General features: G+C 41.9%; 1 protein-coding gene across 8 annotated transcripts in view; it reads right to left on the bottom strand.

Annotated features, from left to right (window-relative positions):
- Positions 1-27016, bottom strand: part of Ryr2 (ryanodine receptor 2) — a 570252-nt gene that overhangs the window by 378458 nt on the left and 164778 nt on the right. For all 8 annotated transcript variants that reach the window (XM_041630688.1, XM_041630687.1, XM_041630690.1 and 5 more), the window contains exon 2: positions 19391-19510. In XM_041630688.1, the coding sequence (XP_041486622.1) occupies positions 19391-19510 (120 nt within the window). The remainder of the gene's footprint in view (positions 1-19390; positions 19511-27016) is intronic.

Here is a 27016-nt window from a genome sequence, read left to right as displayed (position 1 = left end):
TTTTAGTAGAAGTAACATGAAAGGATTCTATTTCAGAAGTTCTAGAAAAGACGGGATTTTCTGTACCATGGCGATGACAGATGGGAGTGGCAATATAAGAAACTACCAGCTTTGGTGATACGAAAGAAAGTTAATATCAGGACAAGGGAGGTGGTTCAGTGGGAAAGACACTTTCCAGAAAACCTAGCAACCTTAGGGCTATGCCTGGGACACACACGGTTGAAAGAGAGAACCATAACAAATTGTCCTCTGACCTTGGCAGATGTGCCGTTCACACCCATACACAAACACATAAATTGATAATTTTCTAAAAGACAGTAATATCCTCCATTACAGTAACTATCTATCTGATTTCCCCAAGCTAAGCCCAGTTTATATTCATTTCATCCATATTGTACCCCAGTTTGTGTTTGAGGGTGGCGAAAGAATGAAGCGCACCTCTGGGCCTGAGAAATGCCTGTTAGTTTAACCTCATTTCCTGGAGAAGCTAACTTTGACTCCTTCATAACCCAGTACCAGGCTACAGAGATGAAAGAGGAGCAGCTCAGGTGATATGCTAGCTATGAGGGCCAGCCATGATAAATTAAGTATAGGCGGGTCACCCAAAGGAAGGTCTTTACTTCCAACCATTATCACCTGCCAGAGTAGAACTCTGGCTCTTGATAAATTTAATAAAAGGCCTGAGTCTCAGTAGCTTACCCTGAAGCAATACCTGGTAGCAGGAAAGAACCACAAACTGAGATTACCCTAGCCCCACCCATTCCCATTTAAAGGAAATACCTGACATTCCAACCATTGTAGTAGATAGATCACCTGCCAGCGCACCTCACCAGGACACCCCTAGACAAATGTCAGCCAATCAGGGATCCTAAACCTCAGAAACCCCTCACCCCTACCGTTACTACTATAAAAACCCAATTCTAATTGAGCTCAGGGCTCTCCGGTTATTCCAATACGTTGGACATGTGGGGAGACTGAATTTGCAAACTTGATTAAAATAAAGGCTCTTTGCTTTTACATATAGGACTCTTGGTTTCCTCGTTGGCTTGCGGGGATTGAGCAGACGTGGGCATAACACTAGCGACTGGAGGATGAACCACCTGCATCTCTGCCCCAACACAACAGTGGCATCAGTATTGCCCTTAAGCATCCTGCTGCCTGGCCCTGTTCCGTTTCCTACACCTCCAACACTAATGAGCTTACACTGCTCCTGTGGAAATGACACATATCCAATCAACTAGCAATGCCTTTCCATAGCACAGGTGACCCAAGGCTCAGTAGAGCTGCCTGAGAAGTGGGTACCTTTTGTTTTGCTTTCTTTGTAATGTTGAACTGGTACCCATCCAAGGGTTTTCGGGAGAGTGCAAAGCCTCCTCTGCCACATACATAAAGCTGTCTTTTAGAGCTGCCAGACCAAGAGCTAGGAGAGTAACTGACCTTCGAAAAACGCACAATGAAACACAGGGCATCTTTTTGCTGACTAATCATCCCTCCAAATGGAATTTTAGCTATTAATCTCTCTGCGTGCTATCTTTCAAAAGAACTGAAAATTATATTTGCAGTAGAACACTCTGATCTGGTCCAGACACTAGTGGAAATCTGGTAGACAGCCAGAAAAGAGGAAAGTTAAGTAAATGAAGAAAGAGCAGAGAGGGAAGAGACAAGGAGGAGGGAGGGAAGAGTGGGAGAGAGGGAGGGAAAAGCAGATTTGGGGAAAGGGGGGAGGGTAGGGGGAAAGGAAATAGGAGGAAGAGAGGGAGAGAGACCAAGGAGCAGAAACAAAACCATTTTCTAGCATGCTTTCAGCCAGTTAATGCTAAATTTCCCATAGGACTTCAGGTTCTATCTTCTACCAATTAATGCCCCAAAGAGGAACTGAAATTCTTTCTCAGGGATGGTACATGAGACATAACATGCTAACTAGGTGTTCAAACACTTAGGTCCCACAAGAAAGTTCTTATTATTTGCTCAACTTTCTGGGATGAAGTCCATGGCCTTGAGCATGCTAGGCAAGGGCTCTACCTCTTAGCTAAATCCCTAGCTCTTGTCCTTAGTCCATAGTGTCTCCCAGACCCTGCTAACCTCACAAGAGCAACAGCCTCTCTTGTGAGGCATAGGTCCATACACAAGAGCTGTAATTAACACCATAAACTCACATATGGTTTCCTATGAGACTTGAATGTCTGGGGCCAAGGTCATGTCTGACCTACTTGCTGTCAAAGTCTGACTCCTCATAGTGCAGTGGTCAAAGACTGGAGGGGATAAACAGCAGCTCTTTACTAATGCAGTATTCAGTGTGTGTTCTCTCTGCAGACTCTCATGAACTGTGTGCTTTTAAGCATATCTGAGCAGAACTGAAATGTTTAAGAATATTCTTATAGCCGGGCGGTGGTGGCGCACGCCTTTAATCCCAGCACTCGGGAGGCAGAGGCAGACAGATCTCTGTGAGTTCGAGGCCAGCCTGGTCTACAAGAGCTAGTTCCAGGACAGGAACCAAAAACTACGGAGAAACCCTGTCTCAAAAAATCCAAAAAAAAAAAAAGGAAGAAGAATATTCTTATAAATAATGGTAATATGGTCTTAGTTAGGGTTTCTATTGCTGCAACAAAACACCACGACCAAAAAGCAAGTAGGGAAGGAAAGGCTTATACTTCCACATTGCTGTTCCTCACCAAAGGAAATCAGGACAGGAACTCAAGCAGGACAGGAATATGGAAGCAAGAGCTGATGCAGAGACCATGGAGGGGTAGTGTTTACTGACCTGTTTTCTGGTTTTCTCAGTCTGCTTTCTTATAGAACCTGGACCTATCAGCCCCGGGGATGGTACCTTCCCTCGTTGCCCCCACCAATGGACTGGGCCCTCCCGCATTGATCACTTATTAAGAAAATGCCTACAGTTGGTTTTATGATGTTGTGGAATATTCCTTTACACCGTATGAAGACATGTCACTGTTATTGATTTAATTTAAAAAGGCCAAATGGCCAATAGCTAGGCAGGATTTTCAAGACAGGAAGGATGCTGGGAGAAGAAGGTGAGTTTGTCAACCAGACACAGAGCAAGCAAGATGGGCATTATGGAGATGAGGTAATAAATCTATGAAAGTACTTTAAAATGATTTACATCAATTTCTTACAAGAGCTAGTTAGAAATAAGCCTGAGCTATCAGCCAAACTTTCATAACTAATAGTAAGTCTCTGTGTCATTACTGGGGAGCCAACCGTCCTGCCAAAAGTCTGACTACATTATGAAGACATTTTCTCAATTGTGACTCCTTCCTCTCTGACCACTCTAGGTTGTATCAAATTGACATAAAACCAGCCAGTACAAATATCATCACTAAGTTTCTGCTTAGCTTGTGACTGTTCTGAGTACTTGACCTCAATTAACTTAGTTCACACAGGAGCTTGCTCTCAAATGATCCCTGCAATACAGATGAGTATTTTGTTGGTATAAGTCAAAATCAGACCTATTCCAAGTGTAGAATTGCCACTCGTCAGCAGAAATCCTTGGGTTACTTATACAATGGATGTTATGTAACCAAATATCATTCATGCCAATCAAGGAGAGAATAAATGCAGCAGGAAATGCTCATTTACTGATGAAATCACATTCCTTTCTTACCTGTTTTCAGATGGGAATATGGAAAAACTGCTAGAATTTTATATTCTCATACATTTTATAAAATTATAGGGAGAGGCCAGGCAGTGGTGGTGCACGCCTTTAATCCCAGCACTTGGGAGGCAGAGGCAGGCGGATCTTTGTGAGTTCGAGACCAGCCTGGTCTACAAGAGCTAGTTCCAGGACAGGCTCCAAAACCACAGAGAAACCCTGTTTTGAAAAACCAAAAAAAATAAAAAATAAAAATAAAGTATTTACAGTTATAGGGAGAGCTCCTCATAGATGTGGAAGGAAGGAAGGAAGGAAGGAAGGAAGGAAGGAAGGAAGGAGTCAGACAGACAGGACTGGAGAGATAGTTCAGAGGTTAAGAATGAGTACTACTTTTGCAAAGGATCTGTATTTGGTTCCTAACACAGGCCTCTTACAACCACCCAGAATTCCAGCCCCAGGGAGGTCTAATGCCCCCTTCTGTGTATATGTACACACATACACACATACACACACACACACACACACACACACACACACAAATTTTAAAAATGAAATAAATCTTTTAAAAGAAAAATAAGCAAATATATAAAAAGCTGACATTTTATTTTGGTTCATTTTGTTTGTCTGTTCATTTGTCTGTTTTTGTTTTTTGAACCAGGCTCTCTCTATATATAGCTCTAGCTACCTGGAAGCTATGTAGACCAGAATGACCTCAAACTCAGAAATCCATTTGCCTCTGCCTTCCTAGAACTGGGATTTAAAGTGTTTACCACCACACCCAGCAAGTGCTGAAATTTAACTGAAGACATCCTCATTCCAGTATCCAGTCTAAGCTCTGCTAAGTGTAGATTCAATCCTTCCATCCTAATGGTTTCGTATTATTTCCTAAGCCTGGAACCACCAAGGTAATTTGTGGGTCAGCTGTGAAGGATGTGATTAGCTGACTCTGTAGTGAGAAGATCAGTCTGTATGTGGCAGGGACACTGATCACCAAGGCAGGAACTAGCAGTAGAGCAGATGCTGCAATACAGCAGGGCTTGCCACGGGTCACTCTACTCTCTCCGGCTCTCTGCACCCGGGGTCAGAAACCCTAGAGTTGGAGAGTTACTAAATACCTTTTAGCATTCTTTGATTATAACACCAGGTCACAACACTATGTTGTCGACTGCTATATTTGGACCATGAATGGCCCCTCTCAGGCTCCTGTTTTGATCACTTGTTTCCAGCCAGTGGCACTGTGAGTGACTGTGGCAAGGAGAAGAAGGTAGGTATACTTGCTGGGAAGAAGAGTTTCAGTGGGAAAGGAGGGAATGAGAGGTCATGGGGGTAAAATAACTAAAATTCATTACATACATCTATGAAAACACCAAAGAATAAAAACCCAAAATTAATTTTGAAAACATCAGTGAAGACACTGTCTGATTTGTGAGAGTCACCCGAGCTTTTGGAAAGAGACTTGGTAGCCCTCAGATTTATCAGAGTCAACATACTGCTGGAACCTGGAGTCTGACATCCCATCTCGTGAGACTGAGCTCTCAATACATACGATCTAAGCCATTCCAGGGTAAAGAGTGCAAAAATGAGTTAAATCACAAGATGCATTATTGGCGCCCGTGGAAAAATAAATGCCAGATGTACTGAGACAGGCCTCTGTTTACCCAGTGTGTAAAGTGCTGTGTTGAATGTGTGGGAGACAATGGAAGAGAAGTTCTGCTTCCTGCTTCTCATATCAGCTCTAAAACAAACACTGGAGTAAACTGTTATGTAGTCAGAACACAGAGTGAGCTCAAACTTCAGCCTGTGAGGACTCTGTGTTGCAAGGTAGGTGCTAGTGCAAACCTCCTCAGCTCTTCTTGGTTCTATTTCTCTTCAGCATGTCGACTCAGTTCCCTCAATACTAAGCTTGGAATTGCAACAAAATACAGTAAAGCAATTTCTTCATTTCTTCTGGAGCTCTGAAGATACAACCTTGAAAGTGCAAATATATATACATGGCATTAGCGCTTCCCAGATTCGTTGTTTGAGTGCTTCTCATGTTAAACTACCCAACTGCAAATCAAGCATCATTGTTCACAGTCTCTCTTAAATGGAGTACTTCCAAAATGAAATATATACAAATTCTGGAGCTGAAGAGGCAGCTCAGCAGTTAGGAGTACTTGCTGCTCTTGCCAAGGACCTGAGTCTGGTTCCCAGCGTGCATGTCAGGTGACTCACACTGGCCTATAACTCTAACTCTAGCTCCAGGGGACCTGATGCCCTCTTCCAGCCTCTGCATGCACAGCACTCACCTACACATACACATAAGCAATCTTTAAAATGGGCATACACAATTCTCTAACCAGCATCTGAGTCCTACCAGCCAGCCAAAGATTAAGTCCTTTCATACAGAAATGAAGCAAACTACCCAGCCTTGATTTAATTCCATCCTGAAGAAATGCCATAATTTCCGCTGAAATTACCGCTTACCATTATGTATACTTGTTCAGATATTAATACATACATATCCTAATTGCATACATAGAATTATCTTGCCTATATTAACATAGTATAACAAAGCATATGTCTATATACACTGTGGGTTAACTTTTGAGTTGATTACTGTTGACATGTGTGCTTATGGTTTCAATGTGCATGAGTTAAATACACTCTAATTCCTCTCTGGTGAATATTTAGAGATATCTGTTGGTTGTTTAGTTTATGTTCCAAATGGATAAATTTTCTATAGTAATTTTATGTGTAATTATATTCACACTAACACTAAGAAGAAGGTGGAGAGAGGTCCCATGTATTCCCTGCCCCTATCACTTGAACCTCACCAACACTGCCCCCAAAAGACTAATACCCACTGCTAAAAACTCTTGTGTGCTTCCTGTTCATGTGATCTATTTATTGTCCCCACAATTTTACCTTTTCTAGAATAACACGTAGTTGGCGGCACACAAGGTGTAATCATTTTCAGACTGGCTTCTTTCACTTAATAATGTGCACTGCAGGTTCCACCACATAGTCTCACATTAATGGCTCATTTCTTTTTAGTGCTAAATCCTATGGTGTGCCAAAGTTCATCTGTTCATCTGCTGAAAGGCATGTTGGCTGCTCCCAAGGTGGGAGAATTATGACTTACATAAGCATCTATTAGTATTCAAATGCAGGTATCTAGAGGGCCTTACAATTCAAGCCATTTTCTTGTTATATATTCAGTTTTATGGGTAACTGAATCCCATAGTGAAGACATGTTAACTGGTATAAAGGTGTTACATAATCCCTCGACATGCCTGTCCTGTTTGTCTTCTCACCAGAATGGACAAGTTTCCACTGCTCCACAGCTTCACTAGCGTTTGATGTCATCATCACTTGGGTTTGTTTCTTCTATTAGATCTTGGTTTTCTATTACAAATAAATTGACATTGACATGTCTGTGCATGCTTTCATGATCACATATTGAACCAGCTGGTCCAGGACAAATATGTTTCTAGGAGGGTCTTTAAGTGACTGTGGAGTGTCCAGCACTCTGTGAAACATCTGTATCACACCCTCTCTCTCACGGGGCTCAGAGGACATTGTGGGAGAGAAGATGGAGAGACTGTATGTGGTAATAGGGGCGGCGGGGCTGCGTTCCCAGCACCCCGGCCGCCTGCTCGGCTAGCTTATGCCCCGAAATAATTACACACAAACTGTATTCATTTAAACACTGCTTGGCCCTTTAGCTCTAGCACTTACAGGCTAATTCTCACATCCCGATCAACCCATCTCTAATAATCTGTGAGAACTGGTCTTACCGGGAAGATTCTAGCCTAGTCCATCCTGGGTCGGAGCTTCATGCCGGGAGCGGGGCATGGCATCTCTCTCAGGCGTCTGCTCCCCAGAGGAGAGCTGTCGAGACTCTGACCTCACTTCCTCTTCCTCCCAGCGTTCTGTTCTGTTTACTCCTCCCACCTAACTTCTAACCAATAAAATGGGCCAGGGCAGTTCCTTGATTAGCCAATGACCTTCCTCCATCAACTGTAGGAGTCAGAGTGTCGGGAGCACTGCTGTGAAGTGAAGCAGTGTCTTCTAGATGTGACAAGACATGATGAGCTCACAGAAGCTGTGGCTGTATGCACAAGACCTGTACAAGAGTAAGCAGGTCAATAGTCCAGTGTGGCTAGGGCACAGGCTCAAGGGGCCTCATCTCTAGCTGAGGGAATATTGCCATTTCATGGCTGCTGGGTAAGGATAGTCAGATTTTTCAGGGGCTATGGCCTCTGGCATGTGGTTGCCCACACTCTAGTGTATACAAGCCTCACACTCACATGTATACAAGCAGCACTAACTGAATTCAGAAGGTTACAAAAAGGAGAGCATGGGAGGGAAATGCAGTGAGGGGCAGGGAGAAAAGCAGGAGAGAGGAGATTGTCAAATAGACTGTAAACATTTCTCTCTCTCTCTCTCTCTCTCTCTCTCTCTCTCTCTCACTTTCATTCTGTGTGTATGTGTACGTACCATATTGCTTTCTAAAGACATTTTATGGGCTCACAGAATGTATGAGGATTCCCTTTGTCCCCATGTTAAACAGCCACCCTTGCGACCATTCACCAGGGTCACATAGAACTCATCACAATGTGGTCTTCCTTTGCTCATTGGTCACCCCAAACACTACCAAACATTCTCAAAACATTAGGAAGCTGCGTAAGCTCTGTCTCTTAGAGAAATTTAAAATGCTTGAAGTATGGTTTTCTACTTAGATTCTCTCTTTTCATTATGCATTCATGGAAGACCTCTGTTTATTCTCCAGAGTCAAATTCTCCTATTGTGTGTGCACAATTTAAAACCCTGGTTCCCAACCCAAGCTTTGTCCTGTTGTTCTGTTTGTTTTCTGTATGACAGGACCTGTTGTTATCCAGAAGTCTTTCCTTTTGATGCTGTGAAATAATAGTTTTGCTTTGATGTTTGTGATTCTTGGAACTTTTCATAAAAATCAGTTTTATTCTAGTATTAATTCACAAGCAGTAGACCTTACAAATAAAATCACACAATCCGATGCATTTTCAGACTTTTCTACTATCATTTGGCTGCCAAATTTGCAAAGCACGATGTGTTCATCTATTTTATGGAAGAAACACATCTACTTATCTCTACAGCAGATTTTCATCTACCTCTCCCAACCCTTCATGTTCTACTGTTTTATCTACAGAGATACATTTGGGTCTTTGTTGTTGCTTTTGTTACTGCTGTTTGCTTGTTACTCCTGTCTTCTTATTTGAGGATTCTGCGTTGTACAGATTAATAAATCTGAAACAGGAGATGTCACTCTGTGCTGAAAACCATAACTAGGACACTGGAGGCCCTGAGTACTCTAGTAATTATGGAAACAAATGAATAGTTCATTTTTTCTTACTACGTAATATCCTTTTGTCAGTTGATGTCAATTCTGGTTACTTTTAAATTTGAGACTGTTATGAGAAAAGTGCCTAACACAGTAGTACAAGACTCTGAGTAGAAGCTGGTAACTCTCAGATAGAGCAGATTACAGGGCTATGTCATAAAAGTTTAATTTTATCAGCAATAACAAACTAGTTTTCAAAAAGATTGCCCCATTTTGTATTAAAATATAATTTCATGATCTTCATTTTCACATACCAATGTTTGCAGCTGAAATATTTTTATGGAAAAATGTTAGAAGTTATACTAGCAAAAGATCTTAGCATTTTAAGCATAGAAATTTTATAATTATCTATTTTCGGAATTTTTCTGTAAAGCCTTTGAGTCTTTATATTATGTGTAAGTATGACAATAAGGATTCATTCTTTATAACAAGAAGTAAATTAAATGTCACTCCAACTGTGCTGCACTAAGCCCATAGTCAACCAGTACAGGATGAAGCATTATTGTAGCCACAGATATGTTTACTCAGTTCATGTTAAAGACACTCAGTTAACTCCACAAAGCAGGAAGGCAATCTCTGTGTGTTATGGAGAATATAGGAGAACCTTATACACACAGAGATAGAGAGCATCTACTTCCTTCAAAAATATGTTAGTTCCTGAGATGAGGCAGGTAAGTGGTTGCCTCTGCCGGCAGGTTCTTCAGAAAGAAAGGGTATGCACTACAGATATAGGAAGGCTTGTCAAAGGAAGTCCTGCTTAACAGCTGAATAAAGGAGGAGTTCACGTCCTTCAAGCGAAGTGTATGCAAGGGTGTGCTAGGGAGAGAGAAAAGGGGAGCGTATTCAAAGGCACAGAGCTCTGTTTTGTTTTATAGGAAAACTGAACCAGGTCGTTTATACTTTAGGGGTGTAGAAGCATATCTCAAAGCACCAAACCAGTATGCGGAGCATATGATATGCAATTCAAGAACTGCCCCCTGGTCCTTGTCTTTTGGTTAACACACTGGAGACAGGGAGTCTGAAGGCCCAGCATATCCCTCGATAGAGCACTTCACAGTTGCTCGCTTCTACACCACACTCTATTTGTAATCTATACAACCAAATTCTATCCATTTGGTCCCTTTCAAGTTTCAAAAACATTAAGTTATTAATTGCCATGCATCTAAAAGATCCATCAAACCCTATTCCTCCACTGTCATAATACTCAACTAACACTTCAAGATAAGTCTTTTCTCTCTTAGCTTTAAGATGGGATGAGAATTTTTAACTCATATGAAATCTCCTCTGCCATAATTTTGCATATTAATCTTATAGCATTTGTTCCAGCTGCTTCTTTTGAAATGTAATACTTCCTACGTATTAAACTAGACAGAGCCACGGTGCTTCGATGCTCCATATACGGCCACTACATTTTTTTTCAACTTATGAAATAGAATAGTTTCCTATTTTGTGAATGTGCTTGGGTATGGTGGGAATCTGGGAAGATACCTCAATGCTTGTCTTGCAAGCATGAGGACCTGGGTTCAGACCCCCAGAAGACAATAAGGAACTTGGGCAACAGCACATGTCTGCAATCCCAGAATTGGGAAGCAGCCACTGGAGGAACCTTTCAGCTCACTGGACAGTCAATCCAGCCCATCGGTGAGCTCCTGGTTCTGTGAGACCCTACACACACAAGGAGGAAGAGGAGGAGGAGGAGGAGGAGGAGGAGGAGGAGGAGGAGGAAGGGGTGGAGGAGGGGGAGAAGGAGGAAGAAAGAAGAAGAAAAAGAAGGAGGAGGAGGGGGGGGGGGGAGGAGGAGGAGGAGGAGGAGGAGGAGGAGAAGGAAGAAGAAGAAGAAGAAAAGAAGAAGAAGAAGAAGAAGAAGAAGAAGAGGAAGAAATGGTTGAGAGCCACTGAGAAAAACAACTAACTTTGACCTCTGACCTCCACCTGCATGTACACACACATCTTGCACATCCCTATACACATGTACAAGACAAACACATACACGGGCGAAATGTCTGAAATTCACATTTCAGTGCCCATTCATACAATTTTTAGGCTCACAGCCAGGCTCATCTATTTGCATACTGCCTACAGCTGCTTTGGGGCTAAATGTCAGAGTTGAGAAGAAAACATGACCCAAGACAACTAAAATATTTTCTCTTTGGCTCTTCCCAGAAAAGCTGCCAAGCCAGCTCTTTTGGCTGTTATGTATCTACCACAGCTAAGCCACACTCTCAGATCTAGAAAGGAAGGAGCACGAAGGCCCCCAGCACAACAGTACTCTTCTTCAAATTCAGGGCTTAGTATCAAAGACTGGCAGCTTCAGGATGTGGAGAGAATGGCATCAGTAGTTTAGAGCTTCCCAAGACCGAGGTCCTGAGATCGGATCCCCAAACCCCATGTGAATTCTGGGTAGGTGTGGCATCCAGAAGTCAAATAATGAAATACCGAGAGCACGCTGTTTTATGGAGACTATGTTAGAAAACATACATTCAAAAAGCATGCATACATATGCATGCATGAAACACACATGAGAAATGGAAAAGGGGGTGAGACTAGAAGATTCTCTTTCCCCTACAAATATCTGTTCTCTGGTTTGGGGACAGATAAACTATCATCAAATACCCAGCCCCACCTGAGATTCTAGAAGGCTGTTAATTCCCAAAGGCCTTTGGCGCCTATTGGGCAGAACCAAAAGCTTAACAAATCCTAACCTTCTTGGCCTCCAAAGGCAGAGAATGAGCTGGTGGATGAGGTGCAGGAATGCAACCCCATTGCTCACTTCACTTGCCAGCATGGCACCTGGGTATGCAGCAGACAGAACGGGTGAGTTAGAGCATCTGCCAGTCTTCTTCCAGAGCTCGGAGGAACTCCACTAGCAAGAGGAAACCCCAAGAGGTATCTGCTCCAGTCAGTCCCATCTGCTCCATGCTTAGCTGAGACCTCCAGCAGATGATGGGCAAAAGTTATTTCTTCCAAAGTTTTCATTTCATTTCATTTAATAGATCTTGCAAATAAAGCCTACAAGAAACTAGAGCAGCCATATCTTCACCACGACAAAGATTCATTAAAACCTATGAAATTTCCTCAGAATTAATCTCAGCTTATAAGGTAATATAGTGATGTTGCATTTATGATCTAGAACTGCATAAAATGTTTCCAAGATGGAGAATTTCAATTATATCATCTTATTCTACAATTATTCTTTCCAAACTGGGTAGCACCATGAATGAGTGTTTAAATTCCAGCAGGAATTATTCACCTACAACTTGTAGAAACACACAGTTCCAATTCTAGCCCAGTGTAATAATCTGTTCCCCCAATCAAATGTTACTAGTCTTCTGTTCCATCAAAATGCGATTGAAGCATAAAATCACTTACTCTAAATTTTCTTGGGTATGTGCAACACACGTGTGTGTGTGATCAGAAGACAACACTGGACCTTCATCCTCAGAAGGTAGCCACCTGACTTTTTGTAACAGGCGCTCTCCCTCTCTCTTTCTCTCTGGCCTAGAGTTCACCAAGTAAGCTAGGTTAGCCAGTCAGCAGGCTTCAGAGCTCAGCCCGTCTCTGCTACTTCAGCAGTAGCACATGCCACCGTGGCCAGCTTTCTCCATGGGTTTGGGAATCAAGCTCACAGGTCAAGCACTTTACTACCTGTGCTATCTCCTCTGCCCTCGTGGAGATCTCTCTCTCTCTCTCTCTCTCTCTCTCTCACACACACACACACACACACACACACACACACACACACTGGCTATTTTTTATTCCTCCTAAAATACATGTAAATAAGTGATATATAACGAAACACAAGGATGCTGGTAAGAAAAAGTGATTGTTGAAAAATTCACATTCTTTCCCCAACACGCTGGTCTTTCTTTTGTGTCCCCTCTGCACAAACAAAACTTCCCTAAAAGCAAAAATGAATAAGCAGAGCTACAATAACACTCGTATTTGTTTCCCTATAGCATGTTTTATTATTTCAATTAGATGTTAGAGGAAACATACTGTGAGAGAAGCCTCTGAAGTTTAAGAAGTCTCACGAACCTGGTTTGTAAAGCCAACCTTTCTTACATCATCTAGCATTTATCTCATACTGACATTTTTATTATTCAAATTTTCCCACTTGAGAAAGAAGAGCGGTTCATCTGGACCAGAACAACTGCCATGCATCATTGATGCCCCATGCATTATTGATGGGGTGAATAATATCCTGAAATGAGAAGTCGCCAGAGATAAAGTTCTGGTTTTTCATATCCCATTATGGGAAGAAATACTTGTAATTAAAGGGAAGCCAGAGAAACTATGAGAAATGGAAAGCTTTCTTTCTTTTTAAATTTATGTGTACGGGTGTTTTGCCTACTATATATGTATGTGTAACACATGTGCACAGTGTCTGCAGAGGCCAAAACAGGAAGTCAGAGCTCAAGGAACTGAAGTTCCAGAAGGTTGTGAGCCACCATCTAGGTGCTGGAAATCAAACCCAAGTCCCCTTCAAGAGCCACAAGTGTTCTTTACCATTGAACCACCTCTTCAGAACCCTGAGAAGAGCTCACTGGCAACTCTTAAAAGACAGATAAAAAATTAACAGTGATGTTTATGCATGCTGTGGACAAGGGCCAGTCTAAGCAACACGGAGTCTGTGACATCTTTAGATGCAAGGAATTTATAAGAACCCCTGGGTATTTGATCACACTCTGTGAAAGGCACCTTTTGATTGGTTTAATAGAGCTATTAAACATCAGTCATGAGTAGTCTCTTCATATAATTCAAGACAACACCATTGGGGAATGTAAATTTACCAAGGACACATTAGGTGAACTGTTTATTACTTAATGAAGTATCTTGCAGATCACAAAGTCATGGTAAGTGACAAGAATAATGAAAAATGAGAACTGTCCCATTTCCCAGGCTGTGCCCCCCTATAAGCCACTCTGGTCAGAAGTGGGTTTTCTGATATAACTGACTAGATCATCCGCAAAGCCAGGCAGGACAGGCCACATCCAGGGATGGAGCCTACACTCTACACTCGATGTGTCCTTTTTAAAAGGTGTGCCAAGGACAGGAGAGATGGCTCAGGCTGCAAAGACTCGAGGACCTCAAGTCCTAAGCACAGAAAGCTAGGCACAGAAGTGCACTTTTGCTTGTACCTTTGAGGCAGGGTCTTCCTCTGCAGCCTAGGCGTTCCTTGAACTCTCGATGTAGCTTAGGCTGACTGCAAACTCATTGCAATCCGGTCCCAGTATCCCAAGTATTAGGATTTCTAGTACAAACCACTACACAGGGCCATTCTACTTGTATTTTTAAAATACAATAGGGCCCTACACATATTGTGCATATCTGTAGCCCCAGCACTCAGGAGTGGCTGACCCAGGAAGATTAGTAGCATGTGGTAGCTAGCCTGGGTAGCAAATTATTCATCTCATGAATATTTTTAAATTCAATTGAATATGAGTAGGTAAATGTCTTTTTATGATTTAATTTCCTCTGTTGGGGTTATTAACCCCTTCAACCCTTATGAAACTTAACATTTGACTATTTGAGATCTTGTCCTTTTTCATTAGATTGATTACTGGTTTTTCTACTGACTTTCTTTCAAAGAACAATCTTTTTAAAGTAACTATCCCCTCAGTTAACCTTACTGCTCCGTCTTGCTGCTCTCCTGTGGTGATTTTGATGTTCTTTCCCCACTTTTCTACTTAGTTGCTCATTTTCCTCACTTGGAAGAACATGTGAATTTAATGCTATAAATATTATCTTCACTGCTTCACTACACCACACACATCCTAAGAATCCTGATTTATCTTTCCATATAGGAAACATAATTCCATATTCCTTTCATTGTGCTTCTCCTTCAACCCAAGATTTATTTCCTACTGTGCTTCTTAATTTTAAGGTATAGGGATCTTTTGTTCTGGGGGAGGGTGTGGTTGTGGACAAGGCTGCTCCTTCACATTGGTCAACTGTGCTCTCCAATATGTTCTTGTCACCAGATTAGGAAACAATACAAACGTCATCTTTCCTTTGCATCTTCCTGTTTGCTCACTGATGCCATGCGCAAGAATGCCAATCACTGAGCTCACCTGATATGTTATGTAGAGATGTGGAGACAGTGTTTTATACCCTATGTGACTCTGTTTTTATGACAAAAAATAAACAAGATTTAAAAAACTATGATTGCCCGATAACTTATGGCATCTCCCTCATATTTTTATGCATGTGTATATGCAAGGATGCGCTGGTGCAGTCACATGTGTGCATGCGGAGGCAGGAGATCACCCTGCAGTTTATTTCTAAGGAGCCATCTGCCTTGCTTTTTCTGACATAGAGTCTTTCACTTCTTGGAACTAGCTGATGCTGCTAGGCTGGCCAGAAGTGACCCCTAGGTATCTGCCTGGCTCCATCTTTCCAGCCCTGAGCTTTCAAGCAGTGACAACATGAACTCTGGAGACTTGAACTCACATCTCCATGCCGGCATAGTAAGCTCTCTAAGCTCTCAACTAAGCCTCTGCCCAACTGAGGTCTCTAAAAGTTTCCTCAAGGTTTACTTATGTGGCCAGCAGTTCAGTGGGGTATGTGCACATATGTGTAAGTGCCCGCAGAATCCAGAAGGGAGCATCCAGCCCTCTGGAGATCGGAGTTACAGGCAGTTGCGAGCCACCCAACAAAGGTACTGGTAACCAACTTGAACTGTCTTCAGCAGCCGAAAGCACTCTTAACCCCAGAACCACCACTCTAGCCCCCAACTAAAATGTTAAAAATTGACTTCTGCCTCAGAGTTGCTGCCCAAAAATCAAAGCCCGACTTCCCACATTTATAGAGGCAAAAATGAAGTGCCATTTGCATAAAGAAAACACAGCAAACGCCTGTTGTGTTGAGTGAGGAATAACCAACCAATCAAGTCATCAGAGGTAAACATTTCTGTTTTCTACAGGAGAATCTACGTTGATATTTCAAACCTTCCCTTTCAGGGGAAGATGAGCCTGAATAAACATCTGAGGAGCATAATGCATAATCTCCTCCAGGAAGGCAGTCTTGTCTTTGATGGAGAGATGCTAAGGCTTGAGCTATTTCTGGGACCGCTTCCAGGCCTTCATATATAATTTACATAGTCTGACTGGTTATTGCCGACAATCACTCTATGCTCCTTATTCCATGATAAACGCAGGAGATACCAATTGGAGAGAGGGAAACTACATCCCATTTTTCTACCAATGAAAGTCAAATCCAGCTACATCCAGGTGAAATACGGGACGACAGTTGTGTTTACATATTGCAATCATGAACGAAGGCCTGGAGTCCTATCTCTCTGTCATTACTTGTTAAATTTTTCTAGTTCAGGCCACAGAGCTTGTCACCAAAAGACAAGAAATGAGCTAAATCTGGTCCCCAGAGGTCCAGGGCTTGATACATAGAGGCAAAAGAAACATCAGCATAAACTCTGCAATGTCCGATAAAGACAGCAGGATACAGACCAAACGGCACATCCCAGAAATACAGCCCCCCTCAAAAAAAAAGTGGGGACTACAATGGTAATTGGGGAAAGGTAACCTGGAAGAGGCTGCTTTACGTGGGCTTCAATTGGACAAACCCCCTTTCCCTTATTTTTAGCAGCAATCAGCTTCTGTCTCAAAGTTGCTAAGTCCTGAAAACGGAAGCCCAGAGCCCCAGCTCTACATGAAAAAGGCAAAGAGCAAAAGCTGCAGGGAGAAAAGAACAGTGGAGCATGTGCGTATCCAAATGAAGCCAGGCAAGAACAGGAGCCAGGCTAATATGGCCCAGAGATCCAGCTACCTAAAGGGTGGAGAGGAAGGATCTTACGTTGTAACAAAATAGGAAGACAACTCGGTGCTCAGCCCAGCATCGGTTTTGACTTTAAATCTACACTCTATAAACAAGCCAATATAACTTTTTGTACTACAGTCTTTCATAAGAGAAAGAATGTAAGACACTGTGAATGTAAAGGATTATATATTCGGCTCAATGGATCATCCATAGCAAATAAAGAGTCAAGTTTCCCTGCTAGGAACTAAACCATTCAGGTGAAGATCTAGGCCTATGTGAATGCTTGGCTGTCACTTGATAGACCCGTTGTTGAACTAGGAATATGTATTACCAGATGTGAGGAGAAAAGACAACCCTGGGTGTCATTCCTTGGGGGTTGTCCACATTTTTTTTAAGTTTTAAGACAGGGTCTCTCATTGGCTTTAAGCAATTTAAGGAAATTAGGCTGACAGGCCAGTGTGTCCCAGGGATCTACCTGCCTCTGCCTTCCCAATGTCCAGATTGCAGGTATGCATCACCATGCCAAAGTTGTTTATGTTGATTGTGGGGATGAAACTTGGACCCATGTGTGCGCAAGCATTTTACCAATGGAGTCATCTCCCTAACCCATAATAATATTTAGTATCAGAAACCAACTCCCTTAACAAAGAATCAAAACAATACCATCTAATACAATGTTCGATATAATGAGGATAATCAAATATCAGGCTGCAAGGCTGAAGAAATGGCTCGGAGGTTATTGCTCTTTCAGAAGGGACCTGGGTTTGGTGCCCAGCGTCCATATGGCAGCTGACAACTGCCTGTAATTCACTCCCAGAGTATCTGATGCTGTGTTCTGACTTCCAAGGGTACCACACACATGATGTACATACATGTATATAGGCAAATACTCACAAAAGTGAAAGTATTCTTAAAGAGTTAGCTAACAGAAGAAACTTGTTCTAGCCATCACAAAAATGTGAAAAAAGAAGGAAAATGCTAAATATGAAGAAGCTAGATTTCAAAGAATAGCTTTCATAACTAGACATATAACAGTAAATTTTATAAAGACAATGTTCCACAAAATTTGTCAAATTAAAAGTGTAGGAAGAGGACTTGGGATGAAGCTTGGTTGGATGAGTTGTTACCCAGCATCCATAAAGCTCTGAGTTCAAATCCAGCACTGCAGAAACCAGGTGTGTTGGTGCACACCTGAAATTCCAGCACCAGAAAATGGAAACAGGAGGGTCATAAGTTCATGAGCCTCCTTGAGCTACATGGAAAGTTCAAGGTGAGCCTGAGTTATGTGAGACCTTTTTACAAAAAAAAAAAAAAAAAAATCTAAGAAAGAGCATACTATCCTTAACATATACTTAACTACATTAATCCTTGTCTTAAAAAAATCAAAACAGGTGCATAATATATCTAACATTGATAGTTATAAAGAATGTCACATGGCATAAATAATTATAATAAATATGTCATATATACTCATTGTTAGTTTGCAACTAAAAGATGCTGCATCATGAAGGACTGATCAAATATTTGAAGCCAAAAGTTTTGGTATACGTGTGCACAGCCCTTGCCAACAGTGTTATTGAAGTCATGTTGAATATTTCAAGTCTAGGAATTGATATCTATTTCCAGTTCTTTATTTGTGTAATGAATATGATCGCAATACATACTTTCTCTTTTGGTGGAATTGAAATGAGATTACACACACCAAGTACACTATAAACCCGAAAGTACTGCACAAGAGATCACTGCATGGGCCATTTCTCATTCATTTTATGACTCCCAGAAATATCTTCTTTCTCCAATTCTTCACCAACTGACCTATCAACAGGCCCAGGGTGTTCCTGGAGCATAGTCTAATCCAATCACAATTCCCATGGTCACAGTACCAAGTAAGAGGAAGAATCAGCTGCCAACCAGACAAATCAAGCACCTTCCTGCTCCTTCCCAGTTTCCTCTTTCACTCTCCATGGTCCCAAATCCCTGTAAGAGCCATGAGATTCTTTAGAGCCCTTCAGACAAATGGAATTACTGCCCAGCTCCAGTGTCCCACCCCTACAGTCTCCCTTTGCCTTACAAAGAAACCTGGACTCCTTCCCATCCCAGGCTCTAAGTCATCCTTATAGACTTCCTCTACTACAACCGGTCCCCTTGTGCTAGTCCAGCAGTCCTCGTTTCTGCCCAGGATTTGTGGCAGGATTTTGTTCTTCTTAGTGGAAATGTCAAGAACTGAGTCACTTCAGTCTGGCCTATTCTACTATCACGCTCTCAAAAAAGCCTTCCTGAATCTCTGTAAAGAACAACACCTCCCCTGAACAAGGCCTTCCTGGATCTCTGTCTTCCTGGTTACTCTGCTTTCCTCCCAGGCCTTTCCCCCTTCAGTAATCACACCATTTATGGACACATTTGCTTCTCCACTCCCAAATGGCCACTATGAATCAAGGCCTTTTCTACACTTGTGAATAGTGCACCCCAATTCTCTGCGACCCATAAAGACTTAGCTTTCAGATGAAAAAGTAAAAACATTTCCTATCCTGTTTAGTTTATAAGTTGTCTGTCCCATAGAAAGCAATACAGTGCTCAGGCACAAACTCAGTACCATGAGTGAAACGCGAATACCCCGTCAGTCTTGAGAGCTCTCAACCCACCTTGGAATTGGATGTAGACTCCAAAAAACAAAGTCTGTTGCCAAACCCTTCTGCTGCCAAGCATAGCTTCTGCTGCTCCTTGTGGACGGTCGCAGTGCACTGCAGAACCACCTCATCGTCCTGCAGAAAGAAACAGAAAGATGATGAGCTTCCACAAGGCTGGGCTAAGTAAGATCTAGAAAAACGGGATTTTATTACCTATCAATAATCTGAGGTGTATAGATAGCTTAGCAGTTAAAAGCACTTGCTGCTCTTGCAAAAGACCCATGTTTCATTCCCAATACCCACATGGTGACACATAACCACCAGAAAAGGCTATACAGTGTCAGTCCCTTGGGTGCTTTTTAATCTGCAAGAAGGAAGCTGGATGCTGGAGAAAGGGAAGAGCCAGGGCCATTGATGGTCATCAATTTTCTCATTGCTATCACCAAAGGCAAACATTTATAAGTGAAGGCAGGATTTTTCTATTCCACACTCACACAGTTTCAATCACCAGAAGTGCCAAGAAACCATTTGTTTCTGAGGACATTGAACATCTTCAAGAACGAAACAGGTTCTACAGGCTGGCATGCATGTCAGTCTAAAACTAACTCAGGGAAATATGCCAATAACTCAACTGGGTTCCAGTTGATGGTAAGTCGTTCTAGTTTTACCACACAGTGGCAGATCCTATCTGAGAAGAACCCGGGCTGCATAAAAACGTAGTGAGACCATTTGTGAGTTTAATACTTGGAAATACAACAAGGGACTCAAACAAATTACTAAAGCAGGATTGCAGACAAATATGCTCATGGGAAAAGGTGATCAACAGGATGACTTGACACAGAGACTGTGACTTATCCAAGAAGAGGCACAGAGTTCCTAAGTAAGGTCAGACTAGGCTACGTAGAAAGATCATGACCAGCCCACTATGCCTTGCAAAAATGAATAGGCAGAATCTGTCATCCTGGCTCTGCCTTGCACTAGGTCATGTGATCTCAGGCAAGGCTTTCAATCTCTGAAATGATACAAGACAAAGTGCTACCCCAGTGACTCCAGGAGGGAACCGACTCTGAGTAAGAGGATACGAAGTTATTTTGTAACAAAATGTCATCCCATTTATCAGGTTCTATTATTTATGGCAAATGTTAAAAAAAAAATACTACCAATTGTAGTGGGGGGGACAAAGATCTGATCAGGGTGTCTTCCTTAATCCCTCTTCACTTCTTTTTTTTTTTTTTTTTTTTTGAGACAAGGTCTCTCTCTGAGTCTGGAACTCACTGACTCAAAAGGCTGAGCAATGAATCCCAGGTATCCTCCTGTGTCCATCTCTCTACGACTGGGGGCAGAGGCAAGCACCCATTGATCCTCTCATGGGTCTTCCCATAAGAGGGCTGCCCCAGAAGCCCTGCATCGATGATTGCACCTGTACTGCATTCCACTGCAGAATGGAAGGGGAAAGATGAGTAAGTGGGTTGAATCTCCAGAAACAGAAAATGAGCTGCTTTGGTTAACTCAAGCAAATGCTGTGTGCATCTAGGAAAAAAAAAACCCACAGTTCTGCTTTGCATTTTAAACCTTTCTGGAGTCTGTCATTTGCTCGCATGTCCTATATGGCAGCCGTACCATGGCAGAGAGCAGATAGTGCCTGCCACGGGCTGAGGCCGGCTGTTAACTTCCACCCTCCAACTCCACTGCTGGTTGCTCATTAATTTGAGTGAACATTCATTTTACTTGAAAAGCCATTTGCTGGGGGGGGGGGAAATAGCCTGATTTCCCTATAAGTAAAAGCAAATGCAAAATTCATGTGCTGCATGGCAAAATAAAAGATCATGAAGTGCTTTACATAATCTACGACAAGATCAAAGCTATATGGTGGTTTCCAAACTCGCAGTATAATGAGAAAGCTGGAAATGGTACTGATGTGCTCATGGGCCTAGCAAATCCCAGAGGCCTCCTACTATTTTGTATTACATGTCCTATGGACCCAGCTCTATTATGTAAACAACACTCTAAGGCAAAAGAACCTTTGGGGAAAGCTGGAGACTGCCCGATGTCATTTAGTAAGCAACTATTCGTGAATTAAAGACATGGAAGTGAACAGAGGTGAAGACAGTGAGAGCTGAGGGTAGGTAGGGGACTCACGAGAACAGCAGCCCTACTAAATAACTCTGAAAACAGGGAAAGCATCACATAGTTCCCAAAGGCACGAAGCATGTCTGCCCCTCACTACTCCCATGTGATACAAAGACTAGTCACACACATAGGAGGAGAAAATGAGGCACAATGTAACTTTTTCCTCACTAAGACTTGTTACACATGTTTCCAGGAACTGAATCATTAAATCTAATGTATCTGAATCTGAAAGCCATATCCACATTGTTTCTACCAGGAACTGAATTTTTAACCATACTCTTGAGCAGCATGATTGTTTCCCATATCCTCACATGCATCCTGACGCCAGAGGATCTTGCTAAGATGTGCACTCCTGTTCTGCAGGCTTTGGGTGGCACTAAGAGTGCATGTCCAATAAACGCCAGTGTTTAAGGCCATTCTCTGAGTATCCAGGATCCATAATGGGTCTATGGATGCTAGAAGACATGGCTGGTCTTCCCTAAGTGTTTAAGAGGCCACCAATAAAAGCATTGGGATATTAAAATGAATCTCTATGCTAGAGATGTAGCTCAGTAAGCAGTAATTCTGCCTAGCATGCATCAAGCCATGTGTCAATCCCTGGCACTTCATAAACTCTAAGTGGTGACACAAAATTGTAATCTCAGCCCTGGGGAGATGCAGGAAGACGGGCCAGAAATTGGTTAAAGGCTACCCTAGACAATAGAACAGGTTGAGGTCAGTCTGGGATAGCTCAAATCCTGTCTCAAACTAACTGAATAAATAAGTAAATAATGACGGGAAAAGAAGTCAGTCATTCATGCTATGTATACTGGGGGGAAGAAACAGAAAAGTAGAAATCATTTGGAATGTCCAGCAACATGACAGGAATACCAATTATGCGAGAGAACAAATGAAGCTAAACAATTTACTCAAGAACACTATCGATTCCCCTCGACCAAAGAATGGGTAAGAAAAATGTGGTACATTTACACAATGGAATAATACACAGCATAAAAAAATGACATCTTAAAATTTGCAGGCAAATGGATGGAGTTAGAAAACATCATATTAAGTGAGGTAACCCAGACCCAGAAAGACAATTATCATATGTACTCACTCACAAGTGGCTTTTAGACATAAAGCAAAGAAAACCAGCCTACAATTCACAATCCCAGAGAACCTAGACAACAATGAGGACCCTAAGACAGACATACATTGACCTAATCTACATAGGCAGTAGAAAAAGACAAGATCTCCTAAGTAAATTGGGAGCATGGGGACCATGGGAGAGGGTTGAAGGGGAGGGGAGAGAAAGTGAGGGAGCAGAGAAAAATGTAGAGTTCAATAAAATCAATAAAAAAACAAATGAAAAAGAAAGAACACTATCGAACCTATGCAATTGACATTCACACATAATTTTGTTTCCATGTTGCAAAACTTGGGTGACAATGCAACCCAGGAACCACATAACACTATGTTCAGAAAAGCTGAACTACATTACCAAGAAGACAGGATATAGCCAGGACTGCCAATCATGACTTGGCTTGAAATGACAGAGCCTAACCTGACATACCCACAAAGCTTTTTCTAGTATACATGAGAACAATCTCTATTTTACAGCCCCGAAAGACGGGTTCCCATTTTTGACAGAAAGTAATATATGCCAAACACTTGATGGACCAAACAGCAGAATGCAAGCCACCTGCCAACTCCCTTTTATTAGCCCATCACTCATCCCTATGAAGACGCTTTCTCCTGTGATAGAAGAGCCTGCAGGCTTTCCAGGAAGAGCTAGTAGGGACGACTTGCAGTTTTCTGCTGATTGAAACCGTGTGCAGCTACTTTGGCTTTGCTTAGCATTTGTCTGATATGTGCATGATGATCTGGCTTGAATATTCAGGTATATAAAACCTAGTTTCTATCCCCAAAGCTGAAGACTAATATTGCCTAACACTGAAGAGGTCCAGAATACTAACAATGGAAGAATGTCTGCCTGGGTCGTAAGGCTTCTTTCAAATGAGCTCTTGAGGCTTCAGTCTGAAATTCACAGCTCTTGCTTCTGAACCTGGTCATGGGCATCAGTTGTTGTGTGTCTAAGGCAGGCAAGCAATGGCCGTAGTGCCTCCTACCTTAGCACATAAAGCTAAAAGCACCTTAAAATTTACACTGACTACACTTTTTTTTCAAGCATTAGTTTTTAAATTTGGTAATTTTATACTTTTGTACAATATACTGGGGTCATATTACACATTACATCCCTGTGCCCCTACTGGCATCCTTCTGTTATCCAACCTCCTTCCACATTTTCTGTCTACTGCCCTAAGGCCTTACTAGAGCAACACATGTATACTCAGTTCACAATAAATCATATTCCAGAACCAAATCACCACAAAATAGATTCAATGCAAGTTGTTATTTCACTGTTATTTTTAATTTCAAAACCTAGCTGTAAATGAAGCACAAATGAGTAGCATCATAAAATGTTCTTGCTGCTCCCACAAAGACTTGAATCTATCATTTTCTATTTTGTAAAATAAACTTCAAACAATAAATTTACTTGATTTAGAAAAACGTCATGAAGCTAGGTGTGTTGGCACAAGGCCTTCAGAAACTGGTAAGTAAAGACAGGAAATGCATGAGTTTGAGGTTAGCTTGGCTGGGGATATAGCTCAATTGGTAGACTGTCTTTTTATTTTTAAAATAAAAACATACTTTATTTTATGTGTGGTATACAATTTACATATAAATAGCATTGTCATAGAATGTTTTGATATAGTATTAAACATAAAAAATTGAAAATTTAGTGGGGCAGTGGTGGCCATATGCCTTTGAACCCAGCACTAGGGAAGTAGAGGCAGGCGGATTTCTGTGAGTTCAAAGCCAGCCTGATCTACAGAGCTGTCAAGGCTACACAAAGAAACCCTGTCTCACAGAAAGAAAGAAAGAAAGAAAGAAAGAAAGAAAGAAAGAAAGAAAGGAAATTTTAGATTACTAGAGCCCTCTTCATGGAAGAAATACTTTTAAAAAATCACTTTTTCTAAGTAGGTCAACGTGACAAATGTATCCATTGACTAGCAATGTCTAATTGCTATTATAATAATGATCTACGGAGTTAAGAAGAAAGCCCACTCTCTAAGGAACGACACATGTTGAGTTCTTCTGGAATATAAAATGGTTCTAGCTGCTTAAGTACACAGAATGTTGAATTCACATATCCTGGTAGAGTGCTTGCCTAGCATGCTTGAAGAATCGATCCCCAGTACTACATAAACTGGCATGGTGCTGGACATCTGTAATCCTAGGACTTGGGGGGAGGTTGGAGGATCAGGGGTTCAAAGTCATCCTCAACATACTGAGTTCGAGGTAAGCCTGAGTTATATGAGACCCTCTCTTAAAAAGGGGGGAGGAAGGAAAAGAGGGAGGGAGGGAGGGAGGGAGGGAGAGAGGGAGGGAGGGAAACATTGAACATGACTGGCATTAAAGAAGACCCTTGAATGGCTTCCCAGTTCTGAAAGAATAAAGGCCCAATATCCATCAGCTTTTAAGACTTTTGTCCCATGGTTTGTCGTCAAGGAACCATCTCCAACCAACCTCCTGTCTTCTGACGCTCCTATAAGTCTTTTCAATATGCTAAGTCCCTTTGTCCTCCTCTAGTTAAGAGCTGCCCAGCCTTCAAGTTTAAATTCAAGCATTGGTTACAGACACAAGCCTCTCCTGCTCCACCAGGCTGTTCTTGTGCTTTATGCCCCTGTCACTGAATTTTTCCCTTTAGATTCTCTGGTCATTATGTATTCATTTCTGTAGCTATTAATGTCCAGTTATTAAATTGAGACTATTGTTACTTAGAAACACATCCCCAAACCATAATGTCAGGAATGGAAGAGGGAGCCAGTAATCATGAATCTCAATGAACACATTTGCAAGAATGTCAAATGAAGGAATAAAACAAAAAGCCAAAATTTCTAATAGGTGAGTACCACCCTTTCACTCAACTCATGGAAGACCCTACAGTTCCAGATCCAAGCTCAGCATGAAGGCTTTTTCAGTGCTGAAGAAATCCTGGTTTCCCACAAACACTATGACAAGGTAGTAATGCAGGTTGGTACAGCCTGGCAAAGAAAGGGGGTAAGACATTGAGGAATACCCTAGGGGTCTCACACAGGGGTAGAATACACACTGGCTGATCCCAGTACAAAGACACGAGGATATCTCTGAAGAGTCAAGAAGTGTTAACTGTCCTAGAGAATAGAACTACAGATAGCCAGAAAGAGGTAAAGGGGCAACCCCAAAGCTAAGCTTGGAACCAGAGAATCTAGAAATCAATACACAGGGGAGGTGATGATGAGGGAGGGGAGATGAGGAAGAGGCTGAAAGGTGAGATTTAGAGGATGTGTGTAAAACAAAGCAAAGGACCCTTACCATGCAATCCAGATTACTTTCAATTCACAATATTCTCATCTCTTCTTCCCAAGTGCTGGGATTATAGGTGTGAGTCACCATGCTCAGCTGGGTTTAACAATTTTGACCAAATATATCTTGAATGTGGCTCTCCATCTGTGGAAGAAAGGAGCCACTTCCTTCTACAGTCAGCCAGCCTATCATAGCAGCCCCTGGCACCTGGAATCCTTCTTCTGGCTATCCTTATAGAGACTCTTGCTTTGTACAAGCAAGCACAAAACAAATGACACTCAGTTTTTTTTCAATACTAGCATTGTAAAGCTTGTGAAGAATTCAAACATTCATCTACATATTTTATTCATCTTTCCTCATGCTTCCATATTCATTTCCCAACTGTTACTGAATAACCAGAAGTATAATTAATGATAAGCTCTTTGTGGACGGAAACCAGTTCCTCGGGCCCCATTCTGCCTGTTGGCATGTGTCATGGTATAAACAGCTGTATGAGGAAAGAAACAAGACCTGCCTTGCTTTAGGTCTGTCCCCAGGTCAAATTCTGTGATCAGTGAATATAATGTATGCTAGATGAATGGCTGGGGGTCTTATACCACCTCCAATTGTTCACAGATGCATGCTGCCATGCCAACAAATGGAATCACCAATTAATACGGCCAAGGTGAGAGCCTACATAATATCCAATTGAGCTGAATATTGGATGACCCTAGTAAGTGATTTGATGATTTAGGGGAAGCCAGGAAATAGGGCAAACTGGAGGAAAATTATAGAGCCTGTATATTAGAGCTACAGCAAATCTTACTGTAACATAAATACAATAAAACTTTGATTACTATTATCTTCTCATATACAATTTACACAAGTCAATTATAGAATACCCTTAGACATATTTATTCTATTTTTACTGGAGTGGGAGGTTATGTGCACATGAATGCCGAAAGAGGAAGGGGACTGATCTGGGAGAGGTATAATTGTGGATGGTTGTGAGAAACCCGACTTGGGTGTTTGGAACTGAGCTCAGGTCCTCTGCTAGAGCAGTAAATGTCTTAACCTCTAAACCATCTCTCCATCCCACCTTTTAAAAACTATTTATATTATTATATTTGTGTGTACCCATAG

The sequence above is a fragment of the Microtus oregoni genome, unplaced genomic scaffold, assembly GCF_018167655.1.
Source record: "Microtus oregoni isolate MIOR12 unplaced genomic scaffold, Mior012 000035F_ref0000213, whole genome shotgun sequence".
Lineage (NCBI taxonomy): Eukaryota > Metazoa > Chordata > Mammalia > Rodentia > Cricetidae > Microtus > Microtus oregoni.
The sequence above is the reverse complement of the archived record's forward strand: the minus strand, read 5'-3'. Positions and strand labels throughout refer to the sequence as shown.